At 30.8% G+C, this 20,741-nt stretch overlaps 1 protein-coding gene across 1 annotated transcript in view; it reads left to right on the forward strand.

Annotated features, from left to right (window-relative positions):
* The window catches only part of LOC143045660 (uncharacterized), a 33,011-nt gene extending 13,126 nt beyond the window's left edge, over positions 1-19,885 (forward strand). Inside the window, exons 3-15 of the mRNA XM_076218319.1 lie at positions 458-550; positions 2,743-2,877; positions 3,261-3,374; positions 3,800-3,879; positions 5,266-5,371; positions 5,580-5,732; positions 5,975-6,127; positions 7,041-7,200; positions 8,750-10,645; positions 11,531-11,644; positions 11,993-12,311; positions 12,592-13,165; positions 17,660-19,885. Coding sequence (XP_076074434.1) covers positions 458-550; positions 2,743-2,877; positions 3,261-3,374; positions 3,800-3,879; positions 5,266-5,371; positions 5,580-5,732; positions 5,975-6,127; positions 7,041-7,200; positions 8,750-10,645; positions 11,531-11,644; positions 11,993-12,311; positions 12,592-13,165; positions 17,660-18,241 — 4,479 coding nt within the window. The 3' untranslated portion in view covers positions 18,242-19,885. The remainder of the gene's footprint in view (positions 1-457; positions 551-2,742; positions 2,878-3,260; positions 3,375-3,799; positions 3,880-5,265; positions 5,372-5,579; positions 5,733-5,974; positions 6,128-7,040; positions 7,201-8,749; positions 10,646-11,530; positions 11,645-11,992; positions 12,312-12,591; positions 13,166-17,659) is intronic.
* The last annotated feature ends 856 nt before the right edge of the window (positions 19,886-20,741 follow it).

Here is a 20,741-nt window from a genome sequence, read left to right on the forward strand (position 1 = left end):
AAAGTTACTGTCGAACTATTTCCCCAATAGATTTCAACATTGGTTGTTTAATACTATAACTTATGAATATCCACAGGTCATTATACAAACGCAGATGTTGATGCTGAATCGATCAATATTCAATTTTTCTACGTAAACGTAAACGCAGGTATATATTGCAAATTTCCTGACTGAGTAATACATGTAGGAGTCAGAGACAATATTCAATTTATATCAGTGAATTAGTTGTGTGAAATAGTCCATGAATTAGGTTATGGAATTAATTTATCCTGCGTTTTATATTTTATGAATGAAATGACAGACATGTCAGACAGTACATGCACAGAGGCTGTTATTTTTAAGGTAAACTTCTAATCCTCAGTATCTTGTGTGTGTTTGATTGAATACAGAACGATATTGTCAGAATATACATGAAGTTTTTATAATAAAATTAGACTGTATATTTATTATTTTACAGGTTTTCTGGCATTTGGATGTATTTCGTCGCAGCTATCGTCGCCTAACAGGGCATTTATGCATGGGGAACTCTTGTATATTCTGTGCTTTAAAGGTAAGTTCATATATAACTTGTATTAAATGGTCATTATAAATAATTGTAGATTTTTCACAAGTATTTTTCTGTCAAATTGGTTGTGGCAGACAAAAATATTGTTGATTAATTTATACAAGCAATTGAATTGTAAAAATTGTCCTTAAAAGACTGCTGTTTCTTTTGGCACACGTCACTTCAATATAAGCTCCAGTGAGTAACTCCAAACAAAGTCAGACTGTCTAAAACTAATTTTAATCTTCCTAAATCTGCCCAATATATACCTGAGTGGGAATGACAGATAAATAAAAACCCTTTATCTGATTTAATAGTGAGTCATTTAAGTCTTTATCAAATGTCTGCCCATTTTCTACACTAATTACCTCCCTTTAAAGTACAAGCAACAAACCCGTTATTGGACTTCAAATGGAAAACTGAGAAATAAAGGAGCTTTGAGCTATACCGAATGGTCATTAGTTTGCAGTTCACTCTTATTAAAGTCTTTTTGACATAAAATAGTCCTGACTTTTTTTGTGCTTTGTCTATGACATCAAATAGATGTCAGTCGGCTATCAAAACAGATTGTGTTATTGATAATGCTGTATCTACATTTAATTATAAGTTTTTTATTTGTCAAATTTCATGTCTAAACAAAGTCATTGATCCAAATCAAATAGTACTTTTGAAACCCAAACAATTAATTTCTAGTTTAAATGTGCAAAAATTGATTCTGTTTTGATAAGTATATGTCAGAACGTGACAGATTTGTTTGATTTTTTTTCAAATTTATTTGATGTGTATGTTAAAAAAAATATGTTTTAACAGGTTTCTCACTAATATTGAATTTATAGCTGCATTTATTATTGGATTTGATAACAAGGCTTCTTTATAATATGAATCAATCTGCTTAACTTATTCAAGCATATTTATAAAAGGAAATGCCAGTAAGCTGAATTAAAAAGAAATTAATGCACTAAACTTGAGATATTAAATAGAAAACAGTAAAAGCATATCAACCTGGTCCACTTCCATTGCTTTGATAAGAAGCGGCTTAGAAGCCGACTAGGTGCAGGTAATTTATCTTTGATATTTTGGAGACATGGGAAAATATATCTAATGTAAAATGTCTTCATTGGTCCATAAATGTCCCTCAGTAGTCTGTTTGACACCAAACTCTATAATAGAAATATAAAAATTTTAAGATATAAACAAGAAAATTGTCAGGAAAGTGCCAAAAAATACAATTACCTGTCAGCACTTAAATGACCAGTTTTGGTAGTCATAAGAAAATAGTTTACTTATCTGAGTTCATGTTCTTTGATCTGTTTTATAGTCTATATAACAGTTAATTTAGAGATATTGCCTGATTTTATGAAGTGTTATGTAGGTATAGAAATTGGAAAATTAAAGCTTGATAGTTTCTTCCACTGAAAATTAACTATCGTAGCTATTGAAGTCACGATTTAATACTTAGATATGTAATAAAACCCTCCAAAGAAGCATAACCATGAAATGAGATCCATGACTGTGTATTGAAATGAATGTCTTTTTATCTGGTCATTTTAAACCTTTAATGGTCACCTGTAAATTTAAAAGGTGTAGCAGCCTGTTGATCCAGGTGTCAGACTGTACATCCAGGGGGATGTCATTTGAATGGTCAAGTATCACTTCATACGAAAATCTGAAATTCAATCACTTTTAATTGTGAAAGCACTCCTGGTGGTGACCGACCGAACATTTAAGAAATAATCATTTTGTTGTCGCAGGTCTCCTGTGAAAATCAACAAAAAAGTGTGAATGTGTTTGGCCAGCATTAATAATAGAACATTTCTTCATTTGAATATGTCATATTAAACTCAATTCAGCTATTGAAATGAGACAAATCTGGCAGTTTTTCTTATATCATTATACATTGGATTCGTTAATTTTTTGGGATACCAATTTTCCCCAGAAATATTAACTGTATTTTTTTGGATATTCGATGATTTATGGTTTTGAAAAGTTTGCATACAAGCGTATTAAAAATTTGTACTTCATTGAATATTTGAATTCGTGGTTTATATCCATCCACGAAATCCACTAAGATTGGTATCTCACGAATAATAATGAATCCACAGTACTTGTCTTTAATTTATAAGAGTACCGCAAATCAAATCCCATTAAACCTATATATTTTTGCCATTACCCATAAAAAATTGTCTCTTGCATTGCAGGTAATTTTTACCCAGTACCAGTATAGTGACCAGTCATCACTACCGCCAGATGCATTGCGTAAAGCACTGGCTGAAACATTCATGAACAAACAACGGTTTCAGCTTGGTCATATGGATGATGCAGCCGAATGCTTTGTAAGTTATGACAAAACATTTTAGTTTAAAAATTGAATCATTGCAATTGTAGACCATGCTGTGTCTGTAATATTCAATAGTTTTAATGGTCATATTGTAAGCAATTGAAACAGAAGGCCATGTGTTATTTGCTTGTCAATATTTGACTTTAGTATTTTCTAATAATATGAATGAATACAATTCAATAAAATCATTTAGTTCTATTGAAAAACAGTTCTCAAGTTTCAAAGCTTTAGTATCTCACAGGAAAAGAACAGATCATTAATACTGTATTAATATAGGTACATTTCATTGATTCGTATGATGGTGATATAATATTGATGAAAAATTGAAAATATTTATTCATAATATTTCATAAAAAATAATTTTTGATCGTTTTTCAGGAAAACATTTTACGAAGAATCCATTTCCACGTTGCTAATGCCTATCATGAAGATTCATGTTCAGCCCCTCATTGTTTACCACACCAGAAGTTTGCCATGACTGTATTTGATCAGGTAATTCATTTCCTTTCCATAATTAAAATCTAGGTTTGGTCACACCTGACTCAGGTAAACATTATTGATTATGGTCAGACAATTATTGAAACAGGTCATTAGTGCTAACTGAAATCAATGGACTAAAATGCAAATGGTCTGACTTAATAGAAAAAGAATTGGAGTATTATTCCATTGTATCAAGTTAATTGCTATAATATCAAACAAATTGTTTGCCAATTGTGATAAGAAATTTTTGCACAAGGCCTTCAGATTCTGAATCAATTACGGATTGAATCCAAGCATAAAATTACTCATTTTACCTGCATAGCAAAATTAATTTGAACAGCCTTGAATTTTTAACACTTAAATAAATTCTAAATTAAATTATTAGACTTTGTGTTGCTTTTAATCTTAGTTATAATATTTAATTAATTCTTTGACAGCTTGTTTGTATCTGCGGAGCCAGTTCTGATCCTTTGACCTTCCATGAACTTGTCCATTACATCTCAACGACCTCACTTTTGTAAGTATAAATGGAGAACTTTATCCCTAACATCAAAAAGAGTGGAATAAATGGAAAACTTAAAAAGGTGCCAAAAATAGAAGGAACTATAAGTTTTATTAAAACTACAAAGGGGACTAAAGTAAAAGTATACGATTGTATGCATACAGTTGTGTGGTTGTATATGCTTAATCTTTTATGTACAATTTTTCAAATGTAATAAAATATTGTATTATCCGCATGTAAGAACTTGTGAGAATAGGTCTACTTATATTAATGCAGACTACATCTTGCATGATGAAAATTTGATATATCTTCTGATCTTTTGTTTTCTATAAACTTAAGGAAAACAGGAGGTAGGGGACTTTGTTCATATATGAACTCAGGTATTACAATTTTTTTTTCTTACAAAAAAGGTTTTTGATAACATAGTAGCTTGTTCGACATAATAGTTGAATTTGATATCCTTATCATTTAGTTCCCAAAAAAGTTGGGCTATTTAACTCTAAACCGAAAATAAGTCACATTTAGACAAATACAGTTTGACATGATCAGTATGACATGATAAAGTGAAGAGTGAATTTAACTTTCCCCGTGACAATAATCAATGATGGATAGTTTTAATTTCATGAACAGAAAAGCTAAATAAACATAAATCATTCTCTATGGACTTATAAGTAGATGAATTGACTTTACTAATGATACCGTTACAGTACAAATCGGTACTTGTCTGCAGGATAGCTCTAGCTACCAATACATTATCTGCCAATCACAGTTCTAATGATGATATATTGTGACTCATCTTATTTCAGACTTTTTATAAAACTTTAATGTGAGCGGCAAGGTCTTTGAATCTTTTTTAGCCCTTATCAGACATTAATCTTTTTTATCAGGGCCTTTGTTAATTTCTCCTATTTTTTGTTATTGATTGAGGTTTACCGACTTTCCTATTCCTATTGATAAGCCACTTTGTCCTCGTCACAGGAAATAGATTTTCATTTTGTCACTTGCATAATGTTTAAGTGTCTTTACCTGAAATCTGCAGGTATGAACTAATAAGGCACCATAGGGAGATTTTACCTTAAATGTGCAGGTATAAACTATATAAGGCACCTTTGGGATCTTTACCTGAAGCAAGCAAGTATAAACTAATAAGGCACCATATGGAGATTTTACCTGAAAACTGCAGGTATAAAACAAATAAGGCACCTTAGGGAGATTTTACCTGAAATCAGCAGGTATAAACTTGAAGCATCCATAAGGAGATTTATTGTCAGAATAATTACATATATCTATTACACAAACTATAAATATAAATAAGTTTGCATTGTCAATTGAATATGCAGTGTTGTTATAATTCATTGTTTATTTTTGAACTTCCACTTATTTAAACATTTATCATTTCAGAACCCATTGTCGTTCAATGCAAGAGACAGGAGATGTACTTCATCCAGATCGGTTTGGATTATTGTTACGAAATGCTGGCACAGCGGGAGATATTAGAGATTGCCCTGTAAGCAAATAAACATCTTAAACTATTGCCTTCATACTATGGACTTCTTGATTAAGATATTAAGAATTTTAAAAAATATATTTAATTTTGATTTTGATAAAAAATAATGGTGCATTGAACCACACCTAAAAGATTTAGAAAGTATGATTCCATTTATCAAACAGAACATTGTAATGTATTGTTTATTGAAATTATTTACAATTTACAGGGGAACTGTGGTAAAAGAGTACAAATAAGGAGAACTTTATTGAACACTCCAGATGTTGTCAGTATTGGTCTTGTTTGGGATTCAGACAGACCTGATGAGAAACTTATCCGTGAAGTAGCTAAAAGCATTGGTACAACTATTTTGCTTCAGGATGTATGTATTCTAGTATTTTTATTCTGTTTTTAATTGATTTTTTTTTAATTCTCGATAGGCATATTTATATTTGACAAATTAAATATTAGAAAATATCTTTTACATGTAGATAAATAATTTTAAACTGGAAATTTGAAGACAGTTATTAACTTTACCTTTATTTTGAATTTTACACTTGGATGTCAGATTTCTAACTTTCAGAGTATTAAACAACATATCAAGACTTAATTATTTTCTTTCAGATGTTCCATTCTGTTGTATGTAAAGATGCTACCAAACTCCCCAAACTGCAGTTGTCTGCCTTAGTTTGTTACTATGGTAAACATTACTCCACAATTGTATACCATACCAAGTTAAATGTGTGGATTTATTTTGATGATGCCACTGTAACTGAGGTAAATTTACTAATTGAATACCTATATTGCTTTTTTGTAAGAATCTTGTTTATAAATTCCCACCATTGTGATTGAAAATATGATTGCCAAAAATAAAACTTGATAATAAACATATGTTAACATTAGTTGGTTCTATTGATATAACAATTATTATATTATGCAGAGTATGTACTATTTATATATGTGGTATATTTTGCTTTAGATACATAGGGGACATTTGTAATTGGGATGATATGTAGCTTAGATTATTAAACATTTAGCAGTTTTTAGGAATAGTTATACTTATTACACCTTGTTCCCATAAGCCTTTTTTCCAGTTTAGAAAATTAATTTTAATTTCAAAATGTGAGAGTATTTTATTAATGAATTCATAAACTTGTCAGATTTCCAAAGTTTCTGAATGACATCGGGCAAGCACTGGACACTGTCCTGTAGTGCGGCCATATAATCTGAATTTAATCCATTTACACTCTAAACAATATTTTCATGACTTTGACTACTTAAACGTGTTACTTAAAAGAATGAATTGTGTATATAACATGGACATTGTCCTGAAGTGACTATATAATCTAGATAAACATCTCTCAGTTGATTTCAACATGTTTTTATTTTTCGTTCATTTTCATTCACCAGTGGTTAAATTGAATGAAAAGTTTATTAGTGTTTTTAATGTACAAAATTGATATGATAATTGCTTGTGGCTACAAGTAATAATTTAAATACATTTATATAGTAATTCAATTATCACCGAAATCATATTTTAATGACTGTCTTTTTAAAAGTTTATATACATATCTGTAATCAATCCATGCATGATCCACTCCTACCTAAGTAAAAAGGTCACATACTTGTGGTGTTATATTTACATTGTTTGTCATGGTGACTGATTTTATTGTTTTATTGGAAATTTCAGATTGGTCCAAGATGGGAAAATGTGGTTGACAAATGTTCTAAAGGAAGATACCAACCATTATTGTTACTCTATTCCAATCACAACGCTACTCCAATTGCTACAGAAACAGCACCAAAGAAAAGAGTTATGGCCCCTGGTTATGCTACAACGCCTTCAAAAGGTCAGTTGTGTCTTATTTGCAACTTAACAAGAAGTAACAGATATTATCTCGTCTATCAGACTGGGTAGAATTTCATAAGTTCGTAGCGTGTCAGTAAATTCTTAAGCATAATTTTGAAGCATAACTCATACCTGTCATGTAAAGCTGAAATGATGCTATTGTCTAACAATATTTAAAAAATATTTTGTCTTTTGTTTAAAAGTGATCATTATCATATTTAGATAGCCTATTGTAATACAGTGTTTACAATGTACTCCTGGACTTGACCTCCGCATGTTGAGGCTAATAATCATGACTATTGAATACTTGTATATGTCTTTTCTACCAAGGAAATTATACAACGGGTTTCCATAATATATTTTTGGCACAGAACAATCAAATTATGTGGGCATATTTTCAAAATTTATAATTGGCTTAACTGGTAAAAACACATAATTCCTTCATTCATAATTGGATTATAGAATTAACACTTTAAGATTTGTCATGAAGTTAAAATTAACATTAGGTCATCAGTTCCTGGGTTTGCAGTGTGCACTAAAGTAACACTGAATGCAAATTTAAATTGATTAGACTTTAAACTTCACAATTCTGTACCCCATATGTTTTCTCTACATCATCAAACACCTATTGGAGTTCTTTACTTTATTTTGTCACTACTTTGATGTCCTATGGGACAGATGTTGCTTCTTAAAAACTCAGGTAAAAATAGTGTTCTGTTCCAGAACTTGATATGACTGTCAAAATTGACACTGGAAGATCATAAACAACAGAGGATGGCAAGAAAAAAAAGATTTTGGTTAAAATTGTAGTTTTGTAGGTTCAAACTTGTAATTCGATAAGGTTTTTGAGATAACTAGAGGTATCAGATTTCGTGTACTGAACAAAGACAAATTTTTGATGACACACCGTAGAAATTCATGACAAGATTAGTACATGCTTCAGGGACCTTGATACATTTCTCAAAATTCTGACTTTTATTTTGATAAATTTTTCATGATTGAATTATATTTACTTTTATGGTCTTTTTTGTTCATTTAAGCTTTTAAAGCAACTGAAAAATAAAACAAGAAGTGTCATTTGTAGGTCATATAAAATGTATAGTAAATAAAAGTTTTTAATTTGTTCTTTTGGGTATTACATCTATGATATGACCATGAGGAAAACAATTAGTCATAGCTAAAGCAAAAGTTGTTGACTATACATTAGGTATTAGTAGGTACATTTTTACGTTAAAACAATAAAGGTATTATTCATGCAAACAAAAAGGTGAAAAAGGTATTGATTACCTGATCTTAGTCAGGTGTTAAAAATCATCAGTCAATACAAAACAAAACAAACAACAATAAATCATGATTTTATGTCTTTATGACAAATCTGTTACTCCATAGGAAACATTGTTTCCCTAATATAACAAGTAAGATGGTCTCTTTTGTGGCTTTTCAATAGCCTATTCATGCTTTTAAGTATCAATACAATATACATGCATGTGGTTTGAAGGATGGCTACATGAGATAAAAAGCTTTATGTTGTCATTGTCTTTTATGAATAGGTGTCCAAGAGAAGAAAAGACAAGAAAATGATGGACATAAAGCATCCAGAAGATCTTTAACTCCTAATCCTGATAAAATTGAAATAAGCCAATCAAACGGAAGGAGAGCAATAACCCCAGGTCCTGATGAAGTATCACCTGGTCTTAATGGACCCCAAAAAATGAACATTGATCACCATCGTCAGTCAAGCTTTTTAATAGCTGTCACTGGCAAGACAGATAAAAGCAGGCAGTACTCTTCAGAGTATGCTGTACCTAAGGGAATTAACCCAATCAAACAATCTGTCCCAGGAGGAGGACAATCTGACATGTCACAAAGGCAGGGGATGCTCAAACATTGTTTTTATGAACCTTCCAATGCTGAAAAGCAACAATTCCAACAGAAATCTAATCAAGATGCTGTAGATGGCTACGATTACACCTTATCATCCGGTGATCAATATAGACGGCCAGCCATCACAACACCCAAACCAAACAATCTTCCAATACAAGTTAACTTTGCTCGAGTAAATGACTGTCAGAGAAAAGAAAGCTTCAAGAAAGGAAAAGATAAAGTGAGAGCTGACGTCATTAGAAGTTTGGATCCTTCACGAAGGGAATCTCAGTCTTCCGATTCTGATTCACCCCAAACTCCACCACTTCTTCCACCACAGCTTCCTCCTAAAATCAGTAGAAGTCAATCTTGTCACAACTATGATCTTGAATCAAGTCCAGCTAATATCTCTGCAGATAATATTGACATTCGACAGCATGTGGTCATGAAACCTAGACCAAGCAATTCACATGCATATGAAAACTTAGAAAATTCTTCACATACACCTGTGCAATCAGGACTTGCTACACTTCCACGAAACAAAAAATCTAATTCTTCTGTGCAATCTCAAAATCAGCATTCTCGTCAAAATTCATTGAAGAGTAATGATGGCTATCCTCCACACAATCGTCCAACATCAGGACAAGACATGAACAATATGTATCATACTGTTGGGTATTCACAGCAGGTATCACATAGTAGGGAAAGTTCTAGTAATACTATTGTGCCTGATGATGTACACTCCAGACAAAATTCATTAGCCAGTCAGATTTCCGATAATTCACAACATTCATTGTCATCATGGCAACAGGGCAGCAATAACCAATCAGTGTCTCAATATAGAAATCAACCATCTGTTTCATCCAATCAGAGGCTTCCTGAGGATAAACCACCAAAACCTGCAAAACCAGAGAAGAAAATTAATACTGTTGCAGCACAGAAAAAGAAGAGTATGAATAGTAAAGGACAACAGCCTCCCCCATTACCTGAGAAAAAGGGTAGTCAACTGAGCAATGTTTCCCCAAATCATGATCAGGGTTATATCAACCGAAAAACGGTTGAGAATATTTTATCTTATCAGAAATTATCAAGTTTATCGCGACAAGGATCAACCAATAGCAACATGAGCTGTGCAAGCATATCAAGTAATGCAAGTACAGCTAGCAATACTAGTTTTGAATCAGACAATTGTAGCTTAAGTTCAAAAGAAGGAAACATTCCTTTCGACAGATTGTCTTTGGAATCACGGCAAGATTCAGGGTATAGTGGCAGTGACAGAAATAGTTCTAGTTCAACAGGCAGCACTACATTAGATCCTTACACGCAATACTTCCTCAGTAAAAGTATGATTCCTCCTAAAACATTCAATCAGCAAGCTGTGGCGGAAAACATTAAGAAATTTATCGATCCTGGCTTTTGCGAGAACCAACGCTTCGATCAGAAGTACACTGTAGGGTACCAAACAAACAGTTTCCATGGAAACCAGCAGCAACAGAATCAGCATTATCAGAGAGGATATGAACAATCTGGTGACAGAAAACAGTTGTATGATCCTGCCATTGTCAAGTCACATCAGTCTAAAGGTTAGAGATTATAATATTCAGCTTATGTATTGAACATGCTTCGATTGAGTCTCATAATTTTAACTATATTACTCAATTTTTGAAAATATAATTGGCTACTTTTACAACAAATAATTATATATAACTACTCTGAAATTGGAGTGAGAATTTGATAGAAATCAAAGCAATTCCTTTTTTATCAACATGCTTTTTGAATTAACCTATAATAGAAACACACCCTATAATTTTATTTAAAATCCTGACTGTAATTAGCCATGTTTTGGAAATAAATCTATCATAACCAATAATTTACATGTATAGAATTATAATTTATGATGATAATTATTAAAAACCAGCTGGCGTTGGCATTGTGCCATGACAGACCACAAATTAATTGATCAAAATGATCTACATTTATTGTATGTATTTTAACTGTCATTTGATAAGTGGTGTATACCTTATAAATTATAGAACAGTATAATTTAAATACTATTAAATAGAAACAAACGAGGTCTTTTAATTGCGTTTTAAGCTTCCTTGGTCATCTATAGTATAATACGTCTTAAACCTTTCGTATTATGTGTAGGTTGTATATTTCCAAAGGTGTCTTTGTCAAAGACGTGTTCATTGAAAAAAGTTGTTTGGTTATAAAAAGATTAAGTCAATAAGAAGATTATATGAAGGAGTGTAAAGGGCAACACATGTACCGTTATAAAAACTTTTAATCAAAGACTATTATAGTAAGAGAACTATATTAAGATGATCATCACTGATAATGTAGTACATTTTTATTGACAATATTAAATATTTATGATCATCATATATATATTAGGTCAATGGAACTGTTCCTAACTTCTCCTTAGTTTTAATAAAGGGAAATAACCTTCTTTTTTTTTTTTTTTTTAGATACCATGGGATATCCTATGCACCAAAATTTGGATCCTTATAACCAAGAACGTAATCCAAAAAACTGTGATAACCAGATGTTCATACAGAGCGGACCACCTGGTTATGATGAAGGTATATTGACAAGCATACTTTTGATATATGACACAGCCACATTATGACTTTAAGATGAAGAATAGCAACAAAAGTGCTGTTCCCTTGTTTTTGACACTCACATAAATACACTGGATACTTAAACTAAAATTTTGATATCAAACAATGCTATTGTACCTGAAATCTATTTCACTATTCATAACTGATTATTAACATAAAAAAAGTAAATATCCAGAAAATTGGTGATTAGTTATAATATTATTCTTGCTATCAAATGGTAACTCAATTGTATTGAAGAGTTAACACAAGCGTTACTCTTATAAAACCAGTGTTGCATCTGAAGTACATCTGTTTCATCTCTCATTTCAGTGGTTTCTTTTAACATTGAAGAATTTGCATCTCTGTGCCACAAGTCTGAGGACCTCATGGATCAATGTATGTTGTATGAGACAGATAGTAACTGTCACCAGGCCATACAATTATGTAACTCGGCCATTGATAGCCTGAAACAAGCCATGAAGATGACCAATATTACCCACCAGTCCTTTCAATTTGCACAAATGAAACACAATTCTTGTATTCTGAAGCTACGCAGCTTGCAGAAGAAAAATATGTTTCGACAAGAATCCAATTCATCGACAAACAGCTCTGACAGCGCTAGGTCTTCCCCATGTGGTTTACCCAATAGGTAAGGAGAGACAAATTAAAATAACTAATTAATTTAAAAAAAAATATATATACAAAGGTTTCCTGTCAAAAACCTGTTATGAAAATTACATCAATTGCATATAAATGTCACACTTGTCTATGAAAATACCTACTTGACACAAACATGACAAACAAGGCACGGAAACATAATAGAATGATATGAATGCTGTTAAAATTTATCTTCAATTAATTATTTTATATGGTTGTTCAATTTAATGGGTTTTGCATTGGTTTTAAAACATTCTAATTTTATATTTCAGTTCATCAAATATTCAACACCCTCCACAACAAAGTTCACAAAATGTCGTTCACTCAAGATCAAGTTCTAGAGATTCAATTGACAGTGTGATTGAAAATAAAAACTACAGAAAAGACAAAGTCATCAATGAAATTGATGGTCAAAAGTTGATACATTCTAATTCTAGTCATAGTTTGAATGAAAGGACTTGTAGTAGTAATGTCGATACTAGCAATGTTGATATGTATGCTACATTACCCAGAAAGGGTAGACAACTCGCCATGAAGAATCAAAATAGTCAGAACACTGAACTGTTGAAAAACTGTTTAAATCGACAACAAAGAACTAATTCTCCAAGTCTTCATCAATCCTCATCAAGGTCAAGTACACCATCATCGGAATGTCGTGATTCAGACTCCAGTAGTCAAGCATCAGATCAGTATCGTATGCAGATTCCATCTCATCAACAAGTTAAAATGAACAAAGCAGAAATCAGGCAATTACCACATAACAGCATGGTTCAGCGCCAAGGAAACCAGCAGTCTAACGGAGGAATGGTATCCCAGAATCATCAACACGGGAAACCGTTACCTGAGGTTTGTAGAACTAGGATAACACCAGCGTTATCTGCCAAGTCACAACCAATTGTGCCGCCCAAACCAGGAATAGTTGTTGAGCCTTCGTCTGGAGGTCAACCAACCAACCAAGGGCAAGGCATGATGGGAAAAGTGGAAAATACATCATCACCATCTGCTGTTACATGTAATAAAATTAAAAAGTCCTGCAGCGTGATGAGACATGCCAGTTTTGCTGGTCTAAGTAGTAGTGGCAATAGTGGTGTGAATGCTGCTGCCACGCTAGATTGTTATGCTTGTCAACAAAACCAGACAATAGCTCGCTCATATATACAGTCTAATATATCAGGTACTAATCTGCCCCCATCTTCAGTACAAACAGTTGGTCTGCAAAAAAATATTTTTATACTCATTTTGTTTGTAATCAGAAGATCATCTGGGTAATGGTAACTAACTTTTTTATCAGATAAAAATTTCACAGGGCTACTAAAATTTGTTACCTTAAGAAATGAAATTTAGAATTTTAAATTGGGTTTGTAACCAACTGTTGGTATCTATTTTATTTTTAATTCCTTTTCAATACCTTCAAATGGTTAAGTTATAGTTAAGACATGTCAGATATGATTTTTTTTCAATCAGATAAATATAATTATACTTTTCATCATTTCTTCCATATTCATTAATGCTAGAGCTTTTGTGCTTGCTACTTAAAAAGATACTTCACACATAAACACCTACTAATTTGTCATTGCTACTTCAGAATGGGGATATTTCTTAATCATTTTTATAACAACCTCTAACAAATAAGTAAGGGTTAAAATAAAGGGGAAAAAAGATAACGCTTTGAATTAATAATTATCTTTTTCTGTTAAAATCAATGTTCAAATAATACTTTGATTTCAAAATTGAGATTAGGTAAAGTTCTTTTTAGGCCAGAGTTTTTGTTCTATAGTTATCTGTTTTTTAATTTCAAAAGGCTTTCCATAAAGTGTGCACAAACTTGTTAGAACTGTTCAATTTAGATAGCTTCCTAATCGGTTTTACCATAATTCTTTATCCAAAGCACTCAATAAAAATCTTTTGTTGCAGTATAATTTTGAAGGTCATTAAATCATGTCGACATTATGTATTTTGGACCTAGTAAATTATTTAATTTTCTAATCAACAGAGTGTAGTATGACTTAGCATGTTGGAAATTTCTTAAGAAAATAATTTAGTGGGGGTAAATCTCTACTTCTTTTTCATTTTAGATTTAAATGTTCTAATCACTTTTGATCGTAGTTTAAAATAAATATTTTTGCAATGGATGATAACCCATCATTTTAATAACATCGTGTATATATACTGTCCTGGGGACGGTTTTAAAAGATCTTTACAGATGAGTAACTTCACTGTACAAACAAACGACAATGTATTCATCTCATGACCTCATTTCCACATAGAAAAAATATTTACCTTTAAGTCGGCAAACTTTATACTTACCTGTATATAATATTCTTTTTTGTATTTATCCCTCACTAAAAAAAATTATAAATTTACATATTTACATAAATTCAAGTTCTTATATGTAAAAAGGGGAATCAAAAATAGATCATGTAGGAATAAAACTAATAAATACAAAAATCTGAATGTTTTTTTTTTAAGCAGTAAAAGTGATAAACCATAAGGAATTTTTTTCATGAAAATAATTTAAGCAGTAAATGTGATTTCCCCTTCAAATTTTTTTTATAATAAAAATAATTTAACCAGTTAAAGTGATTACCCTTCAGAATTTTGTTTTAATAAAATTATTTTAGAAGTGAAAGTGAATACCTTAATCTATAATCTAATTTGATTTTGCTTGATGTAACTATGACATGGCTAGTTATATTTCCTAACATTGTTTTTATTTTCTCCCTAACCAAGATAACTCTAGAGGATGTACTAACACACCTGTAAGTATCCAGTTTATGAGTTTTCTCCCCTTTTTTTACAATTCTTGGTTATGAGTTATTTCCCCTTTTTTACAATTCTTGGTTCAGCTTTGTCCACTACTAGATGTTGTGATTTTTTTAGGGTTTGGGATTTGTGTTGCTTTAGGTATTGGCAGGCAGGTGAAGGGAAATGAAATATTTGAAGTCACATTTAAGTAACAGCACTTATGTCCAAGTTTTAAAAATATGTAAATCTGTCTATAAATTTTATACAGTAGCTGAAAGTTAAACAGGCAATTTAAAAAATCAGAAAAGGTAAACATGTTTGTGAAATAAGCAAAAATGTTTCAAATATGATTTGCTAAATGATGTGATAAATTTTTGAAAGATTTGAATACCTTTTGATAAGTAATAAAATATTCATTAGTTTAAAAGAGGGAAACGACCCACAGGTGTTCGACCTTGATCATCGTCCCTTTGAACTTATAGTAAAAACGTAAAATAGCAGAACCTTCAAAATTAAAGGGTTATAAAATATAAAAGAGAAAATTATTTCCAAAGATATAAATAATATTTATATGATAAATAATTAATCTACTATTGTATGTGCAGTAATGAAGTCGGACTGGGAACTAAAATTTGATTTCTTTTAAATAATTGGATAATTATATAATAAAGATATAAACTTTTCTTTTTGAATCTTGTAAATCTAGAGTTAAATAACCAGAATTTTTTTTTATTGATTTCTAACTCTAACCACAAACAAACGGGTTTTTTTTCCAATGTTACAGTATACTTTTCTTTTGACAAAGTAAAATCTCTTTTTCTTGTAAATAAACTTTTTTAATGTGTAAAATGAAACTACAAACTTGTAGTAGGAAAACAAACTTCTTTTTACCGTGACTTATAACCTCTTGTTAATTTTAAAACTGGCTGACGCCAAAAAAACATATAAACGTTTTTGTTCTCACAATAGATCGATTGTTTGACGTAATACTGCATCTGTAATTTGAGACTTTATCAATAGTCTGGGATGTCGCACCATTTTGCAAATAAATAAACACATAAATCTATTCTTCTTTGGTTCAAATGCATATGTATTAAATATAGTATTGCGAATGACAGGTAATGCTTCAGTTCCTGCAATTGGTTAAAAAGCATTTAAAAGATTAATTACAAAATTGTAATTTGCAGTCTCAAAATAAGTAAATCTGAAACCATTTACCATGACCTATAGATGCTTTTGAAATTAAAAGGACATATTTAGTTTACTCAGGTAATAGTTGGGTAGGTTTTTCAAAATTGCATTGTCATCATCATATTACTTAATCTCTTAGTGTGTTACTAGTAAATAAATAATTTAAATAAATAAATATAAATATTAGAATTAAGACGAAGCTGCTTCGTCATCCAGTAAGTTTTAGTGGTAGCTGCTGATGGCTGACAATTAAACAGAACTTGTTAGGTATAAAATGATCATTACATCAGTGTCTCTGATAAAAGAAATTTAAATGACAAAAAAGTTATAAAATAATGCAAAGTCATTTCTATTTTAATTGTAGATTTCTTTGTCTTAAGGCTGCATTCACATAGATTGCTACTCCCAATGATTTAAATCAGTCATGCATTGATTAAGATCAAAGAATTAAAAAAAGAAAGGACTTTTTTATTATCAATTAAAATAAAAGTAACAGTTGACTTATTTGGTCTGATGAAAAATCTATAATATGAACATTTTAATGTATCATCAAACCTTTAATGATACATTATGCTACATGCAATTTTCTTAGAGTGAATTTTCTGCTTCAGTTATGTAAGAAAGATTTTCAACTCTTAAGGTTTTGAAATAATACTTCAGATAAGAAATAATAGTTGATAAATGAGTGGATATTTTGTGTGGATGTGAAATCATATTCAATAAAATTCTGTTGATTGTAAAACATTATGGTTCTAAAATTAACCATTATACATTAAAACAATATTTTGTGTATTCCTTGAAATTTTGTAAAAAATGTATTTTTCCTCAGAAATAAAAGCAATAAATGTGAACTTTTCAGATTCTTTGCACAAGGTCAATGCATATCTATGTACAAATAATATACATCAACTACTAAAATCATACCATTCCACATCATCATCTCACATCATTTTACTGCATTCTGGTTTTAGGACCTACTGTATACATGTATATATGAGCACAGCATATTGTTTGTATGTTGGCAAGGGGTTATCTCCCTTCACATTTGTCACAGCAGAGGGTGATGGTATCAGTGTTTGGCAGTAGTGCCTAGAGCTTCAATCTTTTTTGCCTTTATATGTTTCATAACAATTATTTAATATAATTAACATTTTCTATTTTGATATTTCTTAGATGTCATTTTATTTTCTACCTTATCATTTGTTAATAAACAATGATTTAGTCATTCACTAATGTTCAAGAATTTTTTTATGGACTAATTTCCAACTTTGCTAACAGTAACTTGTGATTTAAGAAATTAAAAATCATTAATTTGTCAATTCTTCTGTTCATTTTCAATTTATTTTAAATAACTGCAATTTGTTCAGATTATCATAAGTTAATGGAAAATAATCCTTATTTCAGAAATTGATGGAATTACCATTACAGCAGTTTAACCAACGTGTTCAAAACTTGCCAGAACAAAAGTCAGACAATGAGGATGTTCGTCCAAGTGTAAAGGCACTGGCGTCACGCTTTGATAGATCTGGTCGGGGAAAGGCAAAAGCCAATAAACAACTGCCACCGATGAACTCAAATCTGGACAATAGACACAGAAGTAAATCAGAATCAGACTTTCTAAGAATGGATTCAAAACCAAAATCGGTTTTATCGAAAAGAAAGAAATGTAAAGCAAGTCGGCCAAGGAAATCTGTGACATTTTCAGAAAATATTGCCATGGTTTCTGCTGCAGATTTATATGCAACAGACACTGATATGTGTTCAGGGTATGTGAGTGATTCAGATGAAAAATATAAATATCAGCGCGGTGCTTATTCAGACAATGAATTGGAGGATGATGACTCGAACTCAACCGAGTCTCCGGCAGATATACATCCTGGTCAGAGCTGTTGTTGTCTCTGTAATAAACATGGTTGTGGAGAAGGATCTCAATTTTGTGCAAAATGTCAGTTATATATGAGTCGGTTTCAGCCAAGCGAATGCTGACAGGACGCTTATAGTGTCATCAAATCAGCATTCTTTTAAATATGAAATATTTAATGAGTGACTAGAAATAAAATAGACATTTATTTTTGTTATTGGATATTGTAAATTAAAGTAATTTTATTTATTAATTCTACAAATGTGAAATGTAGAATTATGATGAAATATTTGTTTCTTGAAGGCAGCTTTGCTCATAGTGCTAATTTCACCTTCTATGTACATTGAATTCAAGCAATAGATGTTTTATCTACTGTTTTTGGTAGAATTTTTTCCTTTTTTAACTGCTGATAAATGTTTTTTCTCTTTTATTAGATATATTATTTTAGAGAGATTTAAACAAAATTATTTTATTTTAGTTTATTATATTTTATCCATGTAAAAAAAACAAGAAACACAGTTCAGCACTTAATGTGAACATATTTCTTATTTATTTATGTTTCTGTGATAAATCAATTTTTTTTTTTGGCATTAGAAGTTTGAAACAAATTCTTTTTAAACTATAAATTTTTATAAATTATCATTGTAGATTAGAATATTTTTTTGTAACAGTTCTCTTCTTTCGAAAATGATATACAAACTTCCGGTTTTCGTCTGAGTCGAACTATGTGTATCTCGAAATATTTCTCTGGTCCGGCTGACTTCGAAATAACGAGAGTCGACTGTAATTTCATTCGGTTATCATTATCCAAGCTAAATACTGCCAGATAAGTACCATTTTTGTTGCTGTTTATTGTTACGGATAATGTCAAATTTTATGAGATGAAAATAATTTCATAGATTTTTATTGGCTGTCTCTATTTGTGTTGAATATTAAAGGGAGATAATCCCCGTAAACTTACATAACATTTAGATCTAGTCAAACATTTCCTTATTTTTTGTATATTAGGTATATTGCTGTAAAAACGTAAATTTGATATAGATATTAAATGGGACATAGATTCCCATCCAAACAATGTTGTCTTTTTCACTTTCGTTTCGAAACTTTCCTCTTTAGTATTTCGGTTTCTTGGAAAGACAACTTATGAATTTAATAAAAAAGAATATGCAAATTAACTAAAGAAATATTTACTTCACACTTATTTTGTAGTTTTAGGATGGATTCCGTCCATTTTTGGGAAAAAATAGTGGTATAGAGAATATTCAAAGTTTTTACAAATGTAAAAAATAGATATTTGACTTTCCTTTGGATTAAATTAAAGGTCATAAAAGGTCATTTTCATGCAAACATTCCAAGAAGAATTTTAGACACAACTTTCAAAAATGTACATTTTATATGTGCAACTCTACTTTTAGGAATTTTTAATAAGACGTTGATAGAATTTTTATTTTTTCATGCATTTAATGTTGTTAAAAATCATGCATTTTTTTTATAAAGTTGTTTTAAATTGTTAAGGTTGTGAATTTGTTAACATGTTTTATGAAACTGCCAGTTTTTCATTTGTTACCCAATTGTGATCTCATTTTAAAAGAAATTTAAAACAAGAAATGTAAGTGTTATTGATTTGTATATATAGATAGTAGACCTAGATAATCATGTTTATAAAAAAACATATTCTATGTTAACATTGTTCCATTGAATACAGAGTTAAACTCTTTATCATCAATAAAATACATATCATTTGTATCAAAAATAAACAAATAATGAAATTTTCTTGTTCTATTTCATCTTTAACACAAAAAATAGAGTAAAATGTTTCAACATAGGCATAGCAAACAGAAAAAGACCCAAGGGAAAATTCATCCTAGAAGATTTGAATAATTACACATATCCAAAGTCATGAGCCTGTAGTTGTCATTGGTTGAAGTCTGCCTTATTTGTTTTTTGTTTGTTTAATTAGTATAAAACAGGCTGTTGGTGTTCTCTTTTGAATTATTTAAAGTTTTGTCAAGTCTGAGCTATATATGGTGATGGGCCTTTTTCTCATAGTGAAAAGCTGGTACAGTGCCCTATGGTTGTAAACAGCCAAAAAAAGAGATATGGGATAAATGTCAATGAGACAGCAACCTAACACCTCATAAAATGTCATCCAGGGTAACTCTAACCTTTAATCAGACACCTTAACTATGCACTGATCCTTGTACTTTCATTTCAAAAACAAAGACTTACTTTACAATTGGAATTCCTCAAAAACTACCTCTAGAAGTCAATAAAATGTAAAAAAAAACCATAACTACTCTGAAATACAAAATAAAATTAAGTTGTTGCTCTGAACTCATCTTTAAGAGAGACACTTATGCTCCTTCAAGACATTGCAAATAATATGTCAAAGAAAAAGAGACTAATGAATCTGAATGACTTATACAATAATCATGTGTCATTGAAAGAAAAGTTGAGATTCTGTTGATTCCAGTACATGATTCCGACATTGAATGTTCAACTAAAGGGAATCAAATAGAAGTCTATGTCAGGATTCATGCTTGGTCTATGAATTCTATAGGATAACAACATAATGTGTTCAGGATTGGTCAATAAATACTTCAAGATTACAACATAATGGTTGTG

Source organism: Mytilus galloprovincialis, chromosome 9 (assembly GCF_965363235.1).
Source record: "Mytilus galloprovincialis chromosome 9, xbMytGall1.hap1.1, whole genome shotgun sequence".
Lineage (NCBI taxonomy): Eukaryota > Metazoa > Mollusca > Bivalvia > Mytilida > Mytilidae > Mytilus > Mytilus galloprovincialis.